General features: G+C 35.6%; 1 protein-coding gene across 6 annotated transcripts in view; it reads left to right on the forward strand.

Moving 5' to 3' along the window:
* The window catches only part of STPG2 (sperm tail PG-rich repeat containing 2), a 604,392-nt gene that overhangs the window by 116,273 nt on the left and 468,442 nt on the right, over window positions 1–19,677 (forward strand). For all 6 annotated transcript variants that reach the window (XM_070047844.1, XM_070047843.1, XM_051820162.2 and 3 more), the window contains 2 exons: window positions 14,529–14,636; window positions 18,830–18,989. In XM_070047844.1, coding sequence (XP_069903945.1) covers window positions 14,529–14,636; window positions 18,830–18,989 — 268 coding nt within the window. The remainder of the gene's footprint in view (window positions 1–14,528; window positions 14,637–18,829; window positions 18,990–19,677) is intronic.

Raw genomic sequence — 19,677 nt, forward strand, 5'->3', positions numbered from 1 at the left:
ATCACTCAACTAATGTCCAATCAAAGAAGGCATTCTCTTTTGCCTGGATTTTTGAAATATCCTTGTAACTTGTGTCTCTACTTAAAATATTATTCCTTTCTTTAATCTATTGTTTGTAGGCAGTACATTTATCTTCTTAAATTGTAATCTGACAACAATAAGACAAAGAATCCAGTTAAAAATAGACCAAAGACTTAAATAGACATTTTTCCAAAGAAGATATCCAAATGGCCAATTAACCCATAAAAAATGTTCAGCATCCTTAGGCATTAGGGAAATGCAAATCAAAATAACAGTGAGATTCCACTTTTCTAGGATGGCTATAATAAAAAAATGAAAAATAACAAGTATTAATGAGGTGATGGAGAGATTGGTATCCCCATGCACTGCTGCTGGGAATGTAAAATTGAGATAACCCTATGGAAAACAGTTTAGTGATTCCTAAGTAAGACAATATAAAATGATCATTCAACTCAGGAGTTCTATTCCTTGCTCTAGCCTTCCTCAGAGATTTACAAATGATCTTCACTCTGTCAGGAATGCTATTCTGACCGAATTTTCCATGTTCTTTGCATATGCTGCCATAATAGGAATTAAAAAAAAAACTTTTATTTAATGAATATAAATTTCCAAAGTACAGCTTATGGATTACAATGGCTTCCCCCCCATAACGTCCCTCTCACCCGCAACCCTCCCCTTTCCCACTCCCTCTCCCCTTCCATTCACATCAAGATTCATTTTTGATTCTCTTTATATACAGAAGATCAGTTTAGCATACATTAAGTAAAGATTTCAACAGTTTGCTCCCACACAGAAACATAAAGTGAAAAATACTGTTTAAGTACTAGTTATAGCATTAAATCTCAATGTACAGCACACTAAGGACATAATAGGAATGTTATTCCATCCACTTTTCCCAAGAGAAGTTCCTTCTTTTGTTTAGGTTTCACATAAATGGTTTTTCCTTTCCATATAACATTTTTTTGTACCAACATTTTATATCCTTCCTGTCAGAAATTATACCTTGTATCTGTTAGTCTTGTTAACTGTTGCATATTGGTCTTTTTCACTGAAATTTTCACTTCCTGAGGGGAGAGCTCTTTCTTGCTACCCATATTAATGCTTAATGTATTGGTTGATTGAATAAATAATTGCAAAAAGAATGAATATTTAACCAAAGAAATTTGTTCCAGAATATAAAACAGTGCCTGTTACTGTAGGAGGGTACCTAAAGTAGTTTGTGGAAAAATAGAATTAGATGTTTATTTTGCTTCAAAAGAATTTTTGAATCTATGCATCGTTTTCTCATAAGTGAACATTTTCCATGAATTTTTGAAGACTCTCCAATATAATATCTTAATGAGCCCTTAATATTTTTCAGTCAGTTTTTTCCATGATCTCTGTAATCCTGTACTTTTGTTAAATTCCTTGAAAAAGAGGAGGGGCCTTGTAGTTAGCCAGACTTTATTTTGATTTTTGCCACTACTAAGAGTTTGGTAGTTAAATTACTTAATCTCCATGAATTTTTTTTCCTCATTGAGAAAATTTATGAATCATGCTGTCTACCTTGTGAGACTTTTAAGGATTAAGGACCATGTAGGAAAAATATCAAGTATAATGCCTGTCCCACCATGGTACTCAGTAAATGTGAGAAATTATTTTTACTTCATTTCACTTGTAAGAAGGATTATGGACAAGAAGAACCAAAACCATTATCTCAGTGAATGCTGGATACAGATTTATACTCTAAGAATTAAAGCATATAAACTAAAATAAAAGCTTTTATAGGTATTTGGATGGTTACTAGGAAAAAATAACCTTAAATTTCTCTATAATTTCTCTATACTATTTTTGTGATGTCATTGCTTGGATATGTATAGAATGAGGATACTTTGTTATAAATATACTGATAAGAACAATCAGTTAAATTAGATGTGGAACTAAAGTTCATGAAAACAAATGAAAAACCTAAAAGTAGACTTCTTGGCATCTTTCTGCACCAAACATCATTTGGCAATCAGTGCCATTTCCTCAGTTAATATGTTTGAATAATCATAGTTTAAGGGCAATATCCTGGTTTTGGATGCTATATGCATGCAATTATGTTCTGTACAAATATCAGGTTCTGAAAAAATACTTCTGTATTTGAAGGAGAGATGCAGAAAAGTCAAGAGTTATAGATGACACTAGTCTATGTTCTCATATATTCAGTTAATATTATTAAACTGTTAATGTTTCAAAAGAATGGTAAAGTCAACTTTTTTCCCATCTTCTGAAAATTGCCATGATTGGGCCAGTGTTGTGATGTAGTGGGTTAAGCTACTGCCTGCAATGCTATAATCCCACACGGATGTCTGAGTTTCAGCTGAACCACTTCTGATCCAGCTCCCTAATTATGCACCTTGGAAAGCAGTGAAAAATGACGCAAGTGCTTGGGCCCCTGTACCCACCTGGGAGACCTGAAAAAGCTCCTGGCTTTGGCCTGGCCCAGCCCAGACAATTGGGGCGTTTTGAGGAATGAACCAGTAGATTGAAGACCTGTCTTTCTCTTTCTCTTCCTTTGTCTCAATGTAACTCTACATTTCAAATAAATCTGTTTAAAAATTGCTATGATATAAAATGATTTTTTAAAGATTGTTTATTTGAAGGGCAGAATTTCAGAGAGAGAGAAAGAGAGAGAGAGAGAGAGAGAGAGAGAGAGAAAGAGAAGGAGAGATAGAGAGGGAGAAGGAGAGACAGAGAGTGAAATCTTGTATCCACTGGTTTACTCCCTAGATGGATGCAACAGCTGGGATTGGGCCAGGCTGAAGCTGGGAGCCAGGAACTTCTTTTGAGTCTCACACGTGGGTGCAGGGGCCCAAGGACTTAGGCCATCCTCCACTGTTTTCCTAGGTGCATTAGCAGGGAACTGGATAAGAAATGGAGCAGCTGGGACTCAAACAGGCATCCATGTGGGATGCTGTCATTGCATAGGCGGCTTATCCTGCTGTGTCACAGTGCTGACCATTCAGTGATTCTCAAACTATGTTGATGCCATTGTTTTCTATTCTTACATTCTTAGCTTCATGAAATTATTTATATTTTGTGGGTTTTATAAATGCTTCTAGTACTCGTTATAGCATTAAATCTCAATGCACAGCACATTAAGGACAGAGATCCTACATGAGGAGTAAGTGCACAGTGACTCCTGTTGTTGACTTTACCAATTGACACTCCTGTCTATGGCATCAGTAATCTCCCTATGCTCCAGTCATGAGTTTCCAAGGCTATGGAAGCCCTCTGAGTTCTCCGACTCTTATCTTGTTTAGACAAGGTCATAGTCAAAGTGGAGGTTCTCTCCTCCCTTCAGAGAAAGGTACCTCCTTCTTTGAAGACCTGTTCTTTCCACTGGGATCTCACTCGCAGAGATCTTTTGCCAGAGTGTCTTGGCTTTCCATGCCTGAAATACTCTCATGAGCTTTTCAGCCAGCTCCGAATGCCTTTAGGGCTGATTCTGAGGCCAGAGTGCTATTTAGGACATCTGTCATTCTATGAGTCTGCTGAGTATCTCACTTCCCATGTTGGATCACTCTCCCCTTTATTTACTCCATCAGTTAGCGTTAGCAGGTACTAGACTTGTCTATGTGCTCCCTTTGACTCCCAGTCCCTTCACCATGACCAACTGTGAACTGAAACTGATCACCTGGAACAGTGAGATGGCATTGGTACATGCCACCTTGATGGGATTGAATTGGAATCCCCTGGTATGCTTCCAACTCCACCACTTGGGGCAAGTCAGCCTGAGCATGTCCCAAATTATACATCTCTTCCCTCTCCCATTCCCACCACCATGTTCAACAGGGATCACATTTCAGTTAATTTTCAACACCTAAGAATAACTGTGCATCAATTACAGATCTAAACCAGTCATATTAAGTAGAACAGATAAAAAAACTACTAAGAGGGATAATGCTATAACGAGTACTCAAACAATATATTTCCCTTTGTGTTTCTATGGGGGTGCAAACTGTTGAAATCCTTACTTAATGCATACTAAACTGATCCTCTGTAAAAAAAAAAAAAAGAAATTATCAATTCCCAACTTGACTCTCACTGGGATTAAACATGACAATAGGTCTGCTCTGATTTCATCATCATTTAAAAAAAATCATCTATTATTTTTCACTTTATATTTCTGTGTGGGAGCAAAATGTTGAAATCCATACTTAATGTATACTAAGCTGATCTTCTGTATATTAAGATAATCGAAAATGAATCTTAATGTGAATGGAAGGGGAGAGGGAGTGGGAAAGGGGAGGGTTGTGGGTGGGAGGGACGGTATGGGGGGGAAGCTATTGTAATCCATAAATCGTACTTTGGAAATTTATATGCATTAAATAAAATTTAATAAATAAATAAATAAATAAATAAATAAATAAAAAATAAATGCTTCTAGTTAAACAAAGTGGAATGAATTCAGGCATGCATCAAACTCCTCCTTGTACTAGAATGCTAGGGCTGCCACTGCAAAGTTTCAAAGACTGGAGGCTTGAATCAAAGAAATTTATTTGCTCATGGCTCTGGAGGCTAAAAGTCTGAGATCAAGATGTCAACAATGATTTACTCAGAGGTCTCTCTCTCTCTGACATGTAAGTGACCATGTTCTTCCATGTTCTTCTGGTCTTATTACATGCTTATTCCTCTGTTTGCGCACATATCTATGTCAAACTTTCTTCCTCATGTAGAGAAATCAGTCATATTTGCTTAGGACTCAGACTAAATTCCCTATTTCACTTAATTACCCCCTTAAAGATCTTATACCCAAATATGCTTACATTCTGAAGTACTTGGGGTTAGAACTTTAATGTGAATTTGGGAAGATGGAATTTAGTTCATGACCCTCTTGAAGTGTCAATAAATTAATGAGTAAAGGAATGAGAAAAATGCAATGTTATAAATAAAAAGAATGGGAGAGATATGATTACTGATACCAGATATCTTCAATTTCAGAAGAAAAAAAGCTGATGGGAAGTAGTAAGTGGTAAAAGCTAATGGATGAATGGAAATGAATGGCAGAATGGAGAAAACTTTCATGTAAATGCCTTCCCCCAACTCTCTACCCTCACTCTTTCCAGATTTTATTTTACATGCAGATAAAATATAATTATTTTTACTTCCATATATGAAAGAGAACATGTGGTATTTTTCTTTCTATATCTGTCTTATTTGTTTAACATAATGATTGCTAGTTACATCCATGTTATTCAAATGCCAGTATTTCATTCTTTTTTTAATGACAGAATAATATCCCATTGTTTATACATACCACATTTTCTTCGCCTGTTCATCCAGTGATAGATACATAGGTTGATTCTATATCTTTTCTATTGTGAATAATGCTATAATGAACATGGGCGTACAGGTATCTTTTTCATATGCTGATTTCATTTCTTTAGGATATATATCCAGAAGTAGAGTGGCTGGGACATATGATAGATCTATTTGTATTTTTAAGGATCCTCTGTGCTGTTCTTCAGAATGGCTCTACTAGTTTACATTCTTATAAATATTGTATAAGGATTCCTTTTTCTCCATGTTCTTGCCAGCATTTGTTATTTTTTTGTGTTTTTGATAATAGCCGTTCTAACTGGAGTGAGGTGATACCTCATTGCACTCCTGATTTGCATTTCCCTGATGGCTGGTAATATTGAACATTATTTCATGTATTTGTTGGCCATCTGTAGTTCCTCTGAAGAGTGTATTCAGATTCTTTGCCTACTTAAAAATTGAATTGGTTGTTATCTTTTTGTTGAGTTTTCTGAGTTCCTTATGTATTTTGGGTAGTCTTTGTCAGATAAATAGTTTGAATATACTTTCTCCGATTCTGTTGGCTATCTGTTCACTGTGTTGGTTGTTTTCTAAGCTTCTTAGATTGATGTACTCCCATTTGTTTATTCTTTTGTTGCCTGCACTTTTGGGATCTTATGCAAGAAAACTCATTGGCTGTGCCATTATATTGAAGTGTTTCCCCTGTTTTTCCTTTCCTTTTGAAAGATTTATTTACTTATTTGGAACGTAGAGTTACAGAGACAGAAGTAGAAAGAGAGGGAGAAAGGCAGAGAGAGAGAGAGAGATTGATCTTCCATCTGTTGGTTCACTCCCCCAATGACTGCAATGACAAGGGCTGGAGCTGGCCTAAGCAAGGAGCTTCTTAAGGGTCTCATGTGGGTGGCACGGGCCCGGGGCTTGGGTCACCTGGTGCTTTCCCAAGAGCTTTAGCAAGGAACTCGATCAGAAGTGGAGCAGCTGGGACTCCACTTGGCGCTGCTGGTGGCAGCTAAACCTGCTGCACCACAGCACAGTGTCCTCTTGTGTTCTGTAAATGGTTTAATAGTTTCAAGTCTTAAATTCAGATCTTTGACATATTTTGCATCGATTTTTGTGTAAGCTGAGAGGTTGGGGGTGTTGTTTCAGTCAGTTGCATATGGATATGCAATTTTCCAGCACCATTTATCAAAGAGTCTGTCTCTTCTCCATGGTATATTTTTAGTTTCTTAGTCAAAGATGTAGATTTATTTCTGGCATTTCTATTCCTTCTTACTTTCTTTTTCCCTTCTTCCCACCCCCTTTTCTTTCTTCCTTTCTTATAGTGAATAGCCAATATATTTTCAATTCCAAATTGAATTCTAAACATAATCATTTGCACTTAAGTCTCACAATTCCTGCTGGGTATAGGTCATATGATTTATTTTCTGTTTTCTGCTTTTTATTATTAAGGAATAAAGAGAGATCAGACTAAGAGTTATAGGCCAGTTGTGTTTGTAGGTTCATCTCTAAATTTTTATTTATAAAAAGGAATAAATCTCCTTTCATAATACAGTTTTAGAGCATAATGATACTTCCTACCCTACCCTCTCTCCCTCACTCTCTTGCTCACAGCCTCTCTCCATTTCTTATTTTTCTTTTAACTTTTACAATTATATACTTTAAAGTTTCTTTATAATAACAAGCTTAACCTTTCACTAAATAAAGGATTCAATAAGTAGTAAGTAGAAAAACTATTGTTCCTAAAGAGTATGAGTCAAGGACTGTAAACAGTAATCAAATATCAAAATGTCAATTTTGATCACTACATTTTTTGTACTCTGTGTAATAGCTACCTCAAATCAGGGAAATCATAATGATATTTGTCTTCTTGGGACAACATATTTCACTAAGCATAATGGTCTTCAGTTATATACATTTTGTTGTAAAAGGTAGTATTTCATTTTTTTATGACTGTGTATATATACCACATTTCCTTTATCCAGACATCAGTTGGTAGACATCTGGTATGATTCCATCTCTGCTTTTGTGAATTGAGTTGCAGTAAATAAGGAGGTACAAATAACTCTCATATGATTATTTCACTTCATTTGGGTAAGTTTCTAGAAGTGGGCTGGCTGGGTCATATGGCAGATATATTTTCAGATTTCTGAGGAATCTCCATAATGTCTTCTATAGTGGTTATACTAGTTTACATCCCCTCCAGTAGTGTATTAGGGTACCTTTTCCCCTACATACTCACCAGCATTTGTTATTTTTTTAAATTTTTGAATGATAGCCAATCTAACTGGGATGAGGTGAACATTTATTGTGGTTTTTATGTGGATTTAACTGATGGGTAGTGATATTGAGCATCTTTTCAAGTGTCTGTTGGCTATTTTGTTTCATCTTGTGAAAAATTCAAATTGTTTTCCCATTTCTTTTTTTAAAAAAGGATTTATTTATTTATTTGAAAGGCAGAGTTACAGAGAGACAGAGGCAGAGAGAGAAAGAGAGAGAGAGAGAGAGAGGCCAAGAGGCACAGGCAGCCAAAGCCAATATTAACAAATGGGATTATATCAAATTGAGAAGCTTCTGTACTGCAAAAGAAACAGCCGGGAAAGTGAAGAGGTAACCAACGGAATGGCGGAAATTATTTGCAAACCATCCAAATGATAAAGGATTAATAATCAGAATGTATAAAGAGATCAAGAAACTCCACAAAAACAAAGTAAACAACCCAATTAAGAAATGGGCAAAGGACTTAAACAGACATTTTTCTTTTTTTTTTATTTGACAGATAGAGTTATAGACAGTGAGAGAGAGAGACAGAGAGAAAGGTCTTCCTTCCGTTGGTTCAATCCCCAAATGGCCACTACAGCTGGTGCTGTGCCAATCCGAAGCCAGGAGCCAGGTGCTTCTTCCTGGTCTCCCATGTGGGTGCAGGAGCCCAAGCACTTGGGTCATCCTCCACTGCCCTCCCGGGCCACAGTAGAGAGCTGGACTGAAAGAGGAGCAGCCGGGACTAGAACCCAGCGCCCATATGGGATACCAGCGCTGCAGGCAGAGGACTAGCCAAGTGAGCCACGGTGCCAGCCCCAAACAGACATTTTTCAAAAGAGGAAATTCAAAAGACATATGAAAAAATGCTCAGGATCACTGTCACAGAAATGCAAATCAAAACCACAATGAAGTTTCACCTTACCCCAGTTAAAATGGCTTTCATACAGAAATCAACAAACTACAAATGCTGGTGAGGATGTGGAGAAAAAGTTTCCCTAATCCATTGTTGGTGAGAATGTAAATTGGTAAAATGACTGTGGAAGACAGTTTGGAGATACCTCAGAAGTCTGAATATAGTCCTACCATATGACCCAGCCATTGAACTCCTGGGAATTTACCCCAGGGAAATGAAATTGGCAAATAAAAGAGTTATCTGCACCCACATGTTTATTGTAGCTCAATTCACAATAGCTAAGACATGGAATTAACCTAAATACCCATCAACTGAAGACTGGATAAAGGAATTACAGGATTTGTACTCTTTGGAATACTATATAGCCGTACAAAATTAAAATCTGGTCATTTGCAGCAAAATGGATGAATCTGGAAAACATCATACTTTGTGAAATAAGCCAGTCCTAAGGGACAAATACCATATATTCTTGTATGTTGCTCTACGATAACTAATCAGGCACCTAAAAGGAAACCTTTAAAAGTGAAATTGACAGTTTGAAAGGCAATGAATTGAACAATGCTTATCTTGACTGTTGAGGAACAGTTCTGTCTTTTTTTCTTTTCCTTCATAATACAATTGGTTGAACTTTTTACTTAACATAGAATTAATCATATGTGTATAAAATCAATTGAAAGTTCAACCCAGTAAAAAATAAGAGTGAGGATAAGAGAGGGAGGAGGAATTTTGTAACTGTAAAACTATATGGTTCTGCTTAGATTCCTATGGACTTACTTCCAAGTATACAGCTAATATCTTGCTATGGGAATCCAAATCCCATTATGCTGAGTGCTAATAATGCTATCTAGAGTGTTAAAATGATCATATTAAGTGTTAAATTGATCATATATAGGATTAAATGTTAAAGGAATTATAAATATGATCAAGTGTCTGTTAATAACAATAGATAGAATTAAAAAGGAGAGAATGTTCCAACATGGAAGCAGTTCACACAGCAGACTCATAGAATGACAATCATTTTAGATATCACTCTGACTTCAGAATCAGCCCTTAAGGCATTCCGGTCTGGCTGAAAAGCCCATGAGAGCATGGTATGGCATGGAAAGCCAAGATACCATGGCAAAAAAAAATGTCCTACTTGAAGGATCTTTGTGAGTGAGACCCCAGTGGAAAGAAGGGGCCATCAAAGAAGGATGTACTGTTCTGTGGAGGGAGGAAAGAACCACTTTGCTTATGGCCTAGCCTAATTACTGATGGAGACTGTGGACTCAGAAGTCTTCCATAGCCTCTCAGCACATGTCAAGAGCCTCAAGTGATCACTGACTTTGTACATAAGAGTGTTAATTGTTAAATTAACAGCAGGATTTACTGTGTACTTAATCCCTAAGCAGGACTTCTGTCCTAAATGAGTTATACTATGAGAATTAACTGTAAAACTTGTTCTCAAACAATTTTATATATTTTTTGTGCGTTTGTATGTAAGTTGTTGACATCTTTACTTAGTAGAGAGTTGGTCTTCTATGTATAAAGTTAATTGAAAACCAATTTCAATGGAGAATGGGACTGGGAATGGGACTGGGGGTGGGAGTGCAGATATGTTGGGAAGAATCACTATATTCCTAAAGTTGTACTTATGAAATCTGTACTCATTAAATAAAAGGTTTCTAAAAAATTAATAACATAACATACAAGATAGAACAATGAAGCAGTTTTCAATAGTAGCTTTTTAAAATCTTTAGCTTTTTTTTTTCTTTAAAAAGTTACCATGGATTGATTAGAATTACTTCCTGCTGTTACTGATCTGAATTAATCATACTTTTTTCTAAGTTGATACCTGTGTTACATCATTGGCTTTATCTGTTTACAGAACTGTCCCAAACATTGAATACAATAGAGGTCAGGGAAAAAGAAGTCCTTTGGAACTTGGAACCTAAAAGAAGTCACATTGATACATAGAACCATTAATGTTTTAACTTTATGAGTGGTAAATCTGATTTTTAGTTTTTGAAGAATACAAAACTGTGAATTACAAAAGACTTTAAATAACCATGTTTAAAATTATGAACTCATTAACCAACAAGAAGTGGCACTTGCTTACTCTGCACAATATATTTGAAAGCACCTGTAGAATTTTACAAAACGTTCATCTATTTTAGGACTCTGAGCCTTTCTCATTAAGATAACCATCATGTCTGATAACACAAGATCATTAGACTTGTAACCTTTGCACATTTGTATTACTAGCATTTTACATTATCATAACTTAAAATTTAGTACCACTTCACATCATGACAGTACCTTTAATATAATCCAAATAGCCTTATTAGTTGTAGTCTCTGTAAAATGAGACATATATCCTTTGATATTCCCAGGGACCCAACTGGAAATATCAAAGTCCAAATAATTTGGAACTTTGATTTTTTTGAATGCCTGTCAAAGATGCCAAGAAGGCTTAAAATACTTGGTTGAAAAATGGAGGAATCTGGAAAACATCATGCTGAGTGAAATAAGCCAGTCCCAGAGGGACAAATATCATATGTTCTCCCTGATCGGTGACAACTAATCAACCACAAAAAAGGAAACCTGTTGAAGTGAAAGGGACACTATGAGAAACAGTGACTTGATCAGCCCTTGTTCTGACTGTTGATGTACAATTTAATACTTTATCCCTTTTAGTATTTTTTTGTTCTACTTAATACTATTGGTTGAACTCTGTAATTAACAAACAATTATTCTTAGGTGTTTAAATTTAACTGAAAAGTGATCTCAGTTAAATATAAGTGTGGGAATAAGAGAGGGAGGAGATGTTCATTTGGGACATGCTCAAGCTGACTTGCCCCAAATGGTGGAATTAGAGATGTGCCAGGGGATTCCAATACAATCCCATCAAGATTGCATGTATCAATGCCATCTCACTAGTCCAAGTGATCAATTTCTGTTCACAGTTGATCATACTGATAGGTCTAAGAGTCAAAGGGATCACATAAACAAGACTAGTGTCTGCTAATACTAACTGATAGAATTAAAAAGGGAGAGAGTGATCCAACATGGGAAGCGGGATACACAGTAGACTCATAGAATGGCAGATGTCCTAAACAGCACTCTGGCCTCAGCCCTTAAGGCATTCGGATCTGGCTGAAGAGCCTATGAGAGTATTTCAGGCATGGAAAGCCAAGACACTCTGGCAAAACAAAACAAAACAAAACAACCTAAATGAAAGATCTCTGTGAGTGAGATCCTAGTAGAAAGAATGGGCCATCAAAGAAGGAGGTACCTTTCTCTGAAGGGAGGAGAGAACTTCCACTTTGACTATGACCTTGTTGGAATAAGATTGAAGTTGGCGAACTCAAAAGGCTTCCATAGCCTTGGCAACTCCTGACAAGAGCCTTGGGAGAATACTGATGCCATAAACAAAAGTGTCAATTTGTTAAGTCAACAACAGGAGTCACTGTGCACTTATTCCTTATGTAGGATCTCTGTCCTTAATGTGTTGTTCAATGTGAAGTAATGCTGTAACTAGTACTGAAACAGTATGTTTTATGATCTGTGTTGGTGCAAACTGATGAAATCTTTACTTAATATATACTAAATTGATCTTCTGTATATAAAAAGAATTGAAAATGGATCTTGATGTGAATGGAATGGGAGAGGGATCCGGAGATGGGAGGGTTGCGGGTGCGAAGGAAGTTATGGGGAGGGAGCCATTGTATTCCATAAACTGTACTTTGTAAATTTATATTTACTAAATAAAAGTTAAAAAAAATGCTTGGTTGAAATAGAATCCCTGAACATCATGACATAATGTAGATAAGATTTGGTGATTGCTACAAAGTGATTACTCAAATGCTTTATAATTAACATACATTCAAGCAAACTATAACTATTAATCAAAACTCAGCCATTTTACTGCTCTTTTTATCTTTGTAAAGCAAAGTTCCTTTGGAATTTTATAAAAAAGCAGAAAAAAGGAAAAGGAAGTTTTTGTGAAGCAATCAAGATTTTATTTGAAAAAGTTCCTTTAGAACTGTTTATTTATCCTATTACTCACACTTAACATATTTTCTGTGATCCACATTAATGACTACTTATGGAACTGCTGAAAACAAAGGAGAGTAATTGTGGTTTGTCCTTAGCTGATTTTTTAAACCATGTCTGCCTATATATGGAGAAGAAGCATCTCTCTAAAGTTCTAGAAAAGCGATTAACACTGTTTGTAGTGATGCTACCCATCTTTATATATCTGGTACATGGTTTTACTACATGTTCATAATTTAAAAATGGTCTTAGATGTGAAGACTGAAATGATCATTTCTGTCTGCCACCAAGTAATTTCACAAATTTACTCGTTTGAGACAAAACATACACTTGTGTGTATATTTTTGCACTCTGAACTGACTGCTATGAAGAAGAGGTATAACTGTATGAGTTTCTTGTAATGTAGCTGTTTTCCCCAAACAGATTTCTTTTAATATGAGTATATGAGCTGTATGTTTTACTATATCCAGAAATGTCTAATACATTTACTTAGTGACACATTATTTGGCAGAGGAACATATTTCTACATCATAATGTGGCCAGTAAAAATGTATGCTTCAGTTCATATATTCATCGATTCATCCATTCTTTTGGGAAATATTAAGAACACTTACTGTGCTAAGGGTATTCTTCCATGTGTGAGAGTTGCAACAGTGAACAAACAGAAAAAAAAAAACCCAAAACCTTCCCTTCTATAGCTTACAACATGACAAACAAAATTATTTTTGAAATAATAGTAAATGATAGGAGTTTTGAAAAGGCATGAAACTGGACAAGAATTATTTGGGATAAGGCAATGACATTTTAGATTAGATAATCTTGAAATGACTTATTGGGAATATGCACTAATGGAGAACATTGCTTGATGAGAACATTCCAAATGCCAAAGTCTGGAAGCAGATGTATTTGGGAAAGAGATGGAGCTGATGGAATGAGGGGGAGAGTGGTAGGAGATGAGGTTAGATTGATAATAGTATGCTGTGGGGGTGGAATTTGGACTATATGAAGTGCTTTGGGCTTTGCTCTGAGATTAGAAGTGGTTGATGGGCTTGGGATAAGTAATATATCCAGTTTGGAGTCTGGAGTGAATTCATCACTGGTGTCTATGTTAATTGACTGAAGATGGACAAGAGTGGAAACAGTGGACCGTTGGGAGACTCTTACAGTAATTCATTTACGAAATGATGGCTTGAATCATTGTGGTGGTTGTGGAGGTGGAGAGAAGTGGTTGGATTTGGATGTAGGAAGACAGGAGTGACAGAATGTGCTCATAGAGCTTCATTATACATCCAATTTGTAAGCCAAGTAATTCTATTCATAAATCAATAAAAATTCTTTCAGATGTGGAAAAGTAGATACATAGAAGATATGAATCTAACCTTTTTTTTTTTTTTACTATGAAAGGTACTTTATCAAAGTACTTAAAAGAGTTGATAATGAATAAATAGCATGCCTTGCTATACATTTAATTTATATTGCTAGGGTGTTAAAGAACTGAGTTCTATGACTTACTGAATTAATTTTTATCTCTTGTAAAGTATCTAGTTAAAAGTTTAATGTCTGACATCATCTAACATTTGTAGTTAAAATATTTCTTAAAACCCATTTGTTGGAAAAAATAGCAGGCTATTCATTAATGGAAATTTCAAAAGATAGTACAGTATTTTTAGAGGAAAGCTAGTGAGATGATTTTAAATGGAATAACTCTAGAAGTCATTTTTATTTTTCTTTAATCATGTGAAGAGCTGGATAATTTTTTTGAGTTTTGTCAGTAGAGGGCAGTAAAGTTTCAAGCAGTGTGTTTTCAGGTTGAAGGGAAGCTTTACTAAGGAAAATTTTTGTTGCTTTTTAAAAAGTGTGTTCTGGCTTGCCTTTCAGTGCAATGCTTTGGTCATATCATATTGGAATTTGCTGAAAAATTCTGTATCTTGGTATAGATGTTTAGCCAACTGTTCCTCTCATGTGCTGTAGACTCTTGGTTAATTAGAATATATGTTTCTTTTTTATAATTTAGGGAGTACCGGGTCCTGGAAAGTATGATATTAAAAGTCAGTTCCAGAAGACTGAAAGTTCATCACCCCATGTGAACAATGCATCTCATGCTTTCCTTTCTCAAACCCAGGTAATCATCATTTTCATGTACTGAGTCTAATTGGCCTAATGTGAGGTCAACAACAAATTTAATGACACTTAAGGAGATTATAAAAAGAAAAGTGATATGTAATCAAATTTGAAACAGATATGATCTGGCAAAAACATGGCCCAAAATATGGGGGAAATGAAATGAATTCAGATTAGACTATTAACAGTATGAATATCACAGAGCAATGTTTGAATTAGAACCATCTATTAAACATTTTTTGCTAAGCAAATTTGTGTATGTGAACATCTGATTTTGAAGAAATATCTATTTTAGTATATTTTAAAATCTATTTTGCTAATGAATGTGTTAACATGTAACTTATGACACAACTGTATATTTAAGAGCAGGTTTTAAAGGCTTTCTGTGGAAGCTGGCCATAGGTAGTATCTATGAAACAAAGATAAACCAGAAAATAATGTCATTGTTTACCTATAGTGAATGCTTTAGGGGTAGAGTGCACGTACAAGTATGCTGCAGCTAATTTGTATTGGCTTTCTTGAGAAATTGTTAGTTTTCCAGGAGTTTTGCAAGTTTATTTATGTTGCTAATGTGAAAACAGTCACTGCTTTGAGTTTGTTTATATCATGGAAATTGGCAAATGTTACAAATTGAGACTTTCTCCCCCCAGTGGCTCAGCATCCCATAGGTATCTTTATTTATTATTCATTTTTAGAGATTATTTATTTCTTTATTTGAAAGGCAGAGAGAGAGAGAAACACACACCCACACACATACCCACACCCACACCCACACCCACACACATACCCACACACCCACACGTGTTTCATTTGCTGGTTCACTCCCTAAATGAATGTTACAGCTGGGTCTAGGCCAGAACATAGCCAGGAGCCAGGAACTCCATCTAAGTCTCTTGTGGGTAACATGAACCAAAATACTGGGGTCATTATCTGCTTCATCCTAGGCACATTAGCAGGGAGCTAGATCAGAAGCAGAGGTGAGACTCAGGTTCAGGCACTCTAATAAGCAATGTGGGTGTCTCAGCCGACAGCATAATCCACTGTACTACAATGTCTGCCTGACTCTATTATAAACAAATGTTTTGTCTTTTAGAAGCATTTTTTAATATTTCACATATTGAAGAGTAAAGGAAATTAATAAGATTATTAAGGGTTTAAAAAGAAAGTAAAACTAGGGCTGGCACTCTGGCACAGTGGGTTAAAGCTGCTGCCTTCAATGCTGGCATCTCATTTGGGCACTGGTTCGAGTCCCGGCTGCTCCTCTTCCGATCTAGCTCTCTACTATGGCCTGGGAAGGCAGTGGAAGATGGCCCAAGTCCTTGAGCCCCTGCACCCACATGGGAGAGCTGGAAGAAGCTCCTGGCTTCTGGCTTCGGATCAGCTCAGTTCTCGGTGTTGCAGTTATTTGGGGAGTGAACCAGTGGAATGGAAGACGCCCCCACCCCTGGTTCTACCTCTCTCTAACTCTGTCTTTCAAATAAATAAAGTAATTCTTTTTTAAAAAAGAAAGTAAAACTGAAAGCAAATGAGCAATTGCATTCCAAATGAATACCCTTAACTCCCCTGAAAGGAGAAAAGGAAAGAATCATCCAGGTAACCACAGTAACTGACGCTTTAGTCTCAGGTGGGAAGGAGTGGTAGGCAGGAAGTATAAAACTTGCAAACAATTTTTTTAACAGAGATTTATTTCTTTTATTTGAAAGAATGACAGAAGCCTGGAACTCCATCCAGGTCTCTCACATGGGTAGTAGGGGCATAAATACTTGGGCTATATTTTGCTGCCTTCACAGGCACATTAACAGGGAGCTGGACTGGGAGAGCAGCAGCTGAATCTCCAACTGGTAACATATAGGATGCAAGCATTGCAGGCAGCAGCTAATCCTCTGTGCCACAATGCTGGCACATGTAACATGTAACTATTGTAGTTGCATTGAACAGGTTTGAACAGACAAGTTGATATTGTGAGCCAGAGTTTGTACTGTGGAAAAAGATGCATAAAAATATGGATCTAGGGAGGGGCTAGTGTTGTGGCGGATTTACTGATGGAACAGGCTGATTTCAGGGCAGTTGGAAGATGACTTTGCAATGTGTTCTTACATCAGAACATGACTTCTGAAACCTTTTAAAAAGCTGAGAACATATCAGAGGAGCACAAGAATCAATATGAAGTTCCCCCACCCTAATAGAAAGTTTAGTAATGAATTATAAATCATTAAATTGGCACTCATGAGTACATACATGTAGGTAACAAATAGCTAGTTATCTAGATTGATAATGGCAGAGATAACTGAAGGAAAAACAGTAGAATGCTGATTGTTTACTGTTAAATGTAGAATGAATACTGAATTTGATCAAAATTAAAATCACCAGTGATTTTTGTCCTTACCACAGGACATTATGTGCCTCCTGATATAATGCACTGAGAAAGCCATAACATGGTCTGTTTAATATTCTTTCCCAGAATACATAACCTGGATTATAATTATGTGCAAGCTTCAAATAAAGTCCAAGCAAGGCAGGTTTTATTGTACAAAAGGGAGGTGTGATATTCTTCCAAATTGTCAAAGTCACAAAAGACAAATAAGTGTCCCTACATTAAAGGAGGCTACAGGGACATAATGACTAAAAGCAATGTGTGACTTAGGTTAGATTATGTATGTAGGGAGAGATGTATGGACAGATTATTAGATCAAGTAACAAATTTGGAATATGAATGGTAGATTGGATAACAAAAATATTTTATCTTTGATACATTTGCTGAATTTAACAACTGTGCTATATAAATATAGGAAAATGTCCCTATTGTTTGGTAAATACATACTAAAGTATTTATGGGTAAAAAATATTTGATTCCTATTAATGATTAAATATTTGTTTAGAAACATAAATTTAAGTGTATGTGTATATATATATGTTTATATGTAAGTTTACTTTGGTACAAACATTTTGAAATCTATGAAATTTTCTTATGATAACACATTCAATGAGCTTTTTGAATATTTGAAAACATTTTGCAATATAATATCTTTTAATTACATTTTTTATGATCTTTAAAAAGTATTCTCATGTCTGTTTGTCTCTCTATATGTGTTAGAATATCTCTCTCTCTCTCTCTGTGTATATATGTGTATAGAACGTGTAGGAGAAAGAGAGACAGAGAGAGAGAAATGGACAAGGGTAAAGAGATAATGGGCAACAAAGATCATAACTGGGGTAACAAGTTTGCCATAGATGAATTTAGGTAATTATTATAGAGATATTTTCTATATTATTTTTATTTGTCTAAATTTTCTATAAGTTTGAAATTACTTTAAAGTAAGAAGTTAAAAAGTCGGATACACAGTGATATATTTTCTGAGAGTTCATAGTTATAGATACACATATATTTAATGCTAATAAGTATATACATTAAGCTGGACTTCTAAACAACTTAATGTAAGATTTTATTTTTCATGAGGCTGGCACTGTGGCATAGCTACTTTGAGACCCGGCTGCTCCACTTTGGATCCAGCTCCCTGCTTATGTGCCTGGTAGAGAAACAGAACAAAGCGCAGGTTCTTGGGCCTCTGTACCCATATAGGAGACTTGGAGGAAGCTCCTGGCTCCTAGCTTCTGTCTGGCCCAGCCCTGGATTTTAGTGCCATTTGGAGAGTGGACCAGCAATTGGAAGATCTCTTTCTGTCTCTGCCTTTCTCTGTGTAACTCTGGCTTTCAACTAAATACAATAAATCTTTAAAAAGATTTTATTTTTCTTTAAATATCAAATGAAATTATTGGTTTAATATAACATAGATGTTGAGAAACCTTGTCAATTCATTTAACTTGATTACAAAAAAGAAATTAGGTTAGAGTATACAGTTTTTTATCCATTATTCCAGTTTTCAAAACCCTCTAAATGTGAAATTATCCGTACACTGATATCTAGGATTTTATGTTGAGATTATTTCCCTTAAAAAGTCTATCTGCCTTAATAAGACATATAATGCATTACTATATTAGTATATAGGTGATATTACTAAAAGCTCATATATTTTACGTTTTGATGGGTATAGGATCTTAATTTATTTACATTTTCTTTACTCCATTAAGAAATAAATTAAACTTTGTTACATTACTCAGAAGACTGCTTTTAATTCATGATATATCAAAATGTCCAGTAGTTTTTCACTGGTATATTTTCCTGTTCTTCACTAGAGATTTGTATCTGTGAAATCAGTCACACCAGCTCCTGGTACATATAATGAACCTCAAATTGCTGTTAAATCCTCAAAGAAAACATCAGGACTGAAAAGTTCCTCATTTGGTCAAAGAACTGCTCAGTTTACACAGGACTCCAGGACAGAGGAAATGCCAGGTTAGCAATTAATACACATATTTATACTCTTTAGCTTTAAGTAACTAAGTATTCTTAACAAGGTGGATGCCCCAGAGAGTACTTTTTTTATCCCGTGGTTGGTAGTGTCATTTTAAGTTAACTTTTTTTTTAAACATTAGTTATCTACTGTACACAGAGAAGTCAAAATAATGTATAGCTTTAATAAGATTTCAATTTAACCTTTCATAAATATCAATTGTAATTTTCTATTGTTTTTTCCTTAAGGAATTTCATAATTTTCTCCTGGTGATTGACATATAGAATGTTATCAACTCAGTAGTAACTACTAATAATAAAATTTATGATCAGTTTTATTAAACTTATATTTTTAGGAATGCCCTCTCACATATTCTAGTTTTCTCTAAGTATTCTAATGTATAAAACTCATAATAAAGAACCAAAGTTACTAATACAATTGCTAAAATGGTTATTTATTGCCATGCAACACACTTAGTGGCTTAAAGCAATAGAATTTTCTACCACATATCATTTTGTGAGATGACTAGAATACAGGGCTTAGATGGAACTGTCATTCCAAGTAAAGCTAGCACCAGGATGCCTGCCTGAGGGCAAGCAGTCTGACCTTTAATGGGGTGACTCAGGACACCATGAGACCATAGCAGATGCCCCAAGGCTTTTCCTAACTCAGCCACAGAGGTTCCAGTAT

This window comes from Oryctolagus cuniculus, chromosome 8, assembly GCF_964237555.1.
Source record: "Oryctolagus cuniculus chromosome 8, mOryCun1.1, whole genome shotgun sequence".
Classification (NCBI taxonomy): domain Eukaryota; kingdom Metazoa; phylum Chordata; class Mammalia; order Lagomorpha; family Leporidae; genus Oryctolagus; species Oryctolagus cuniculus.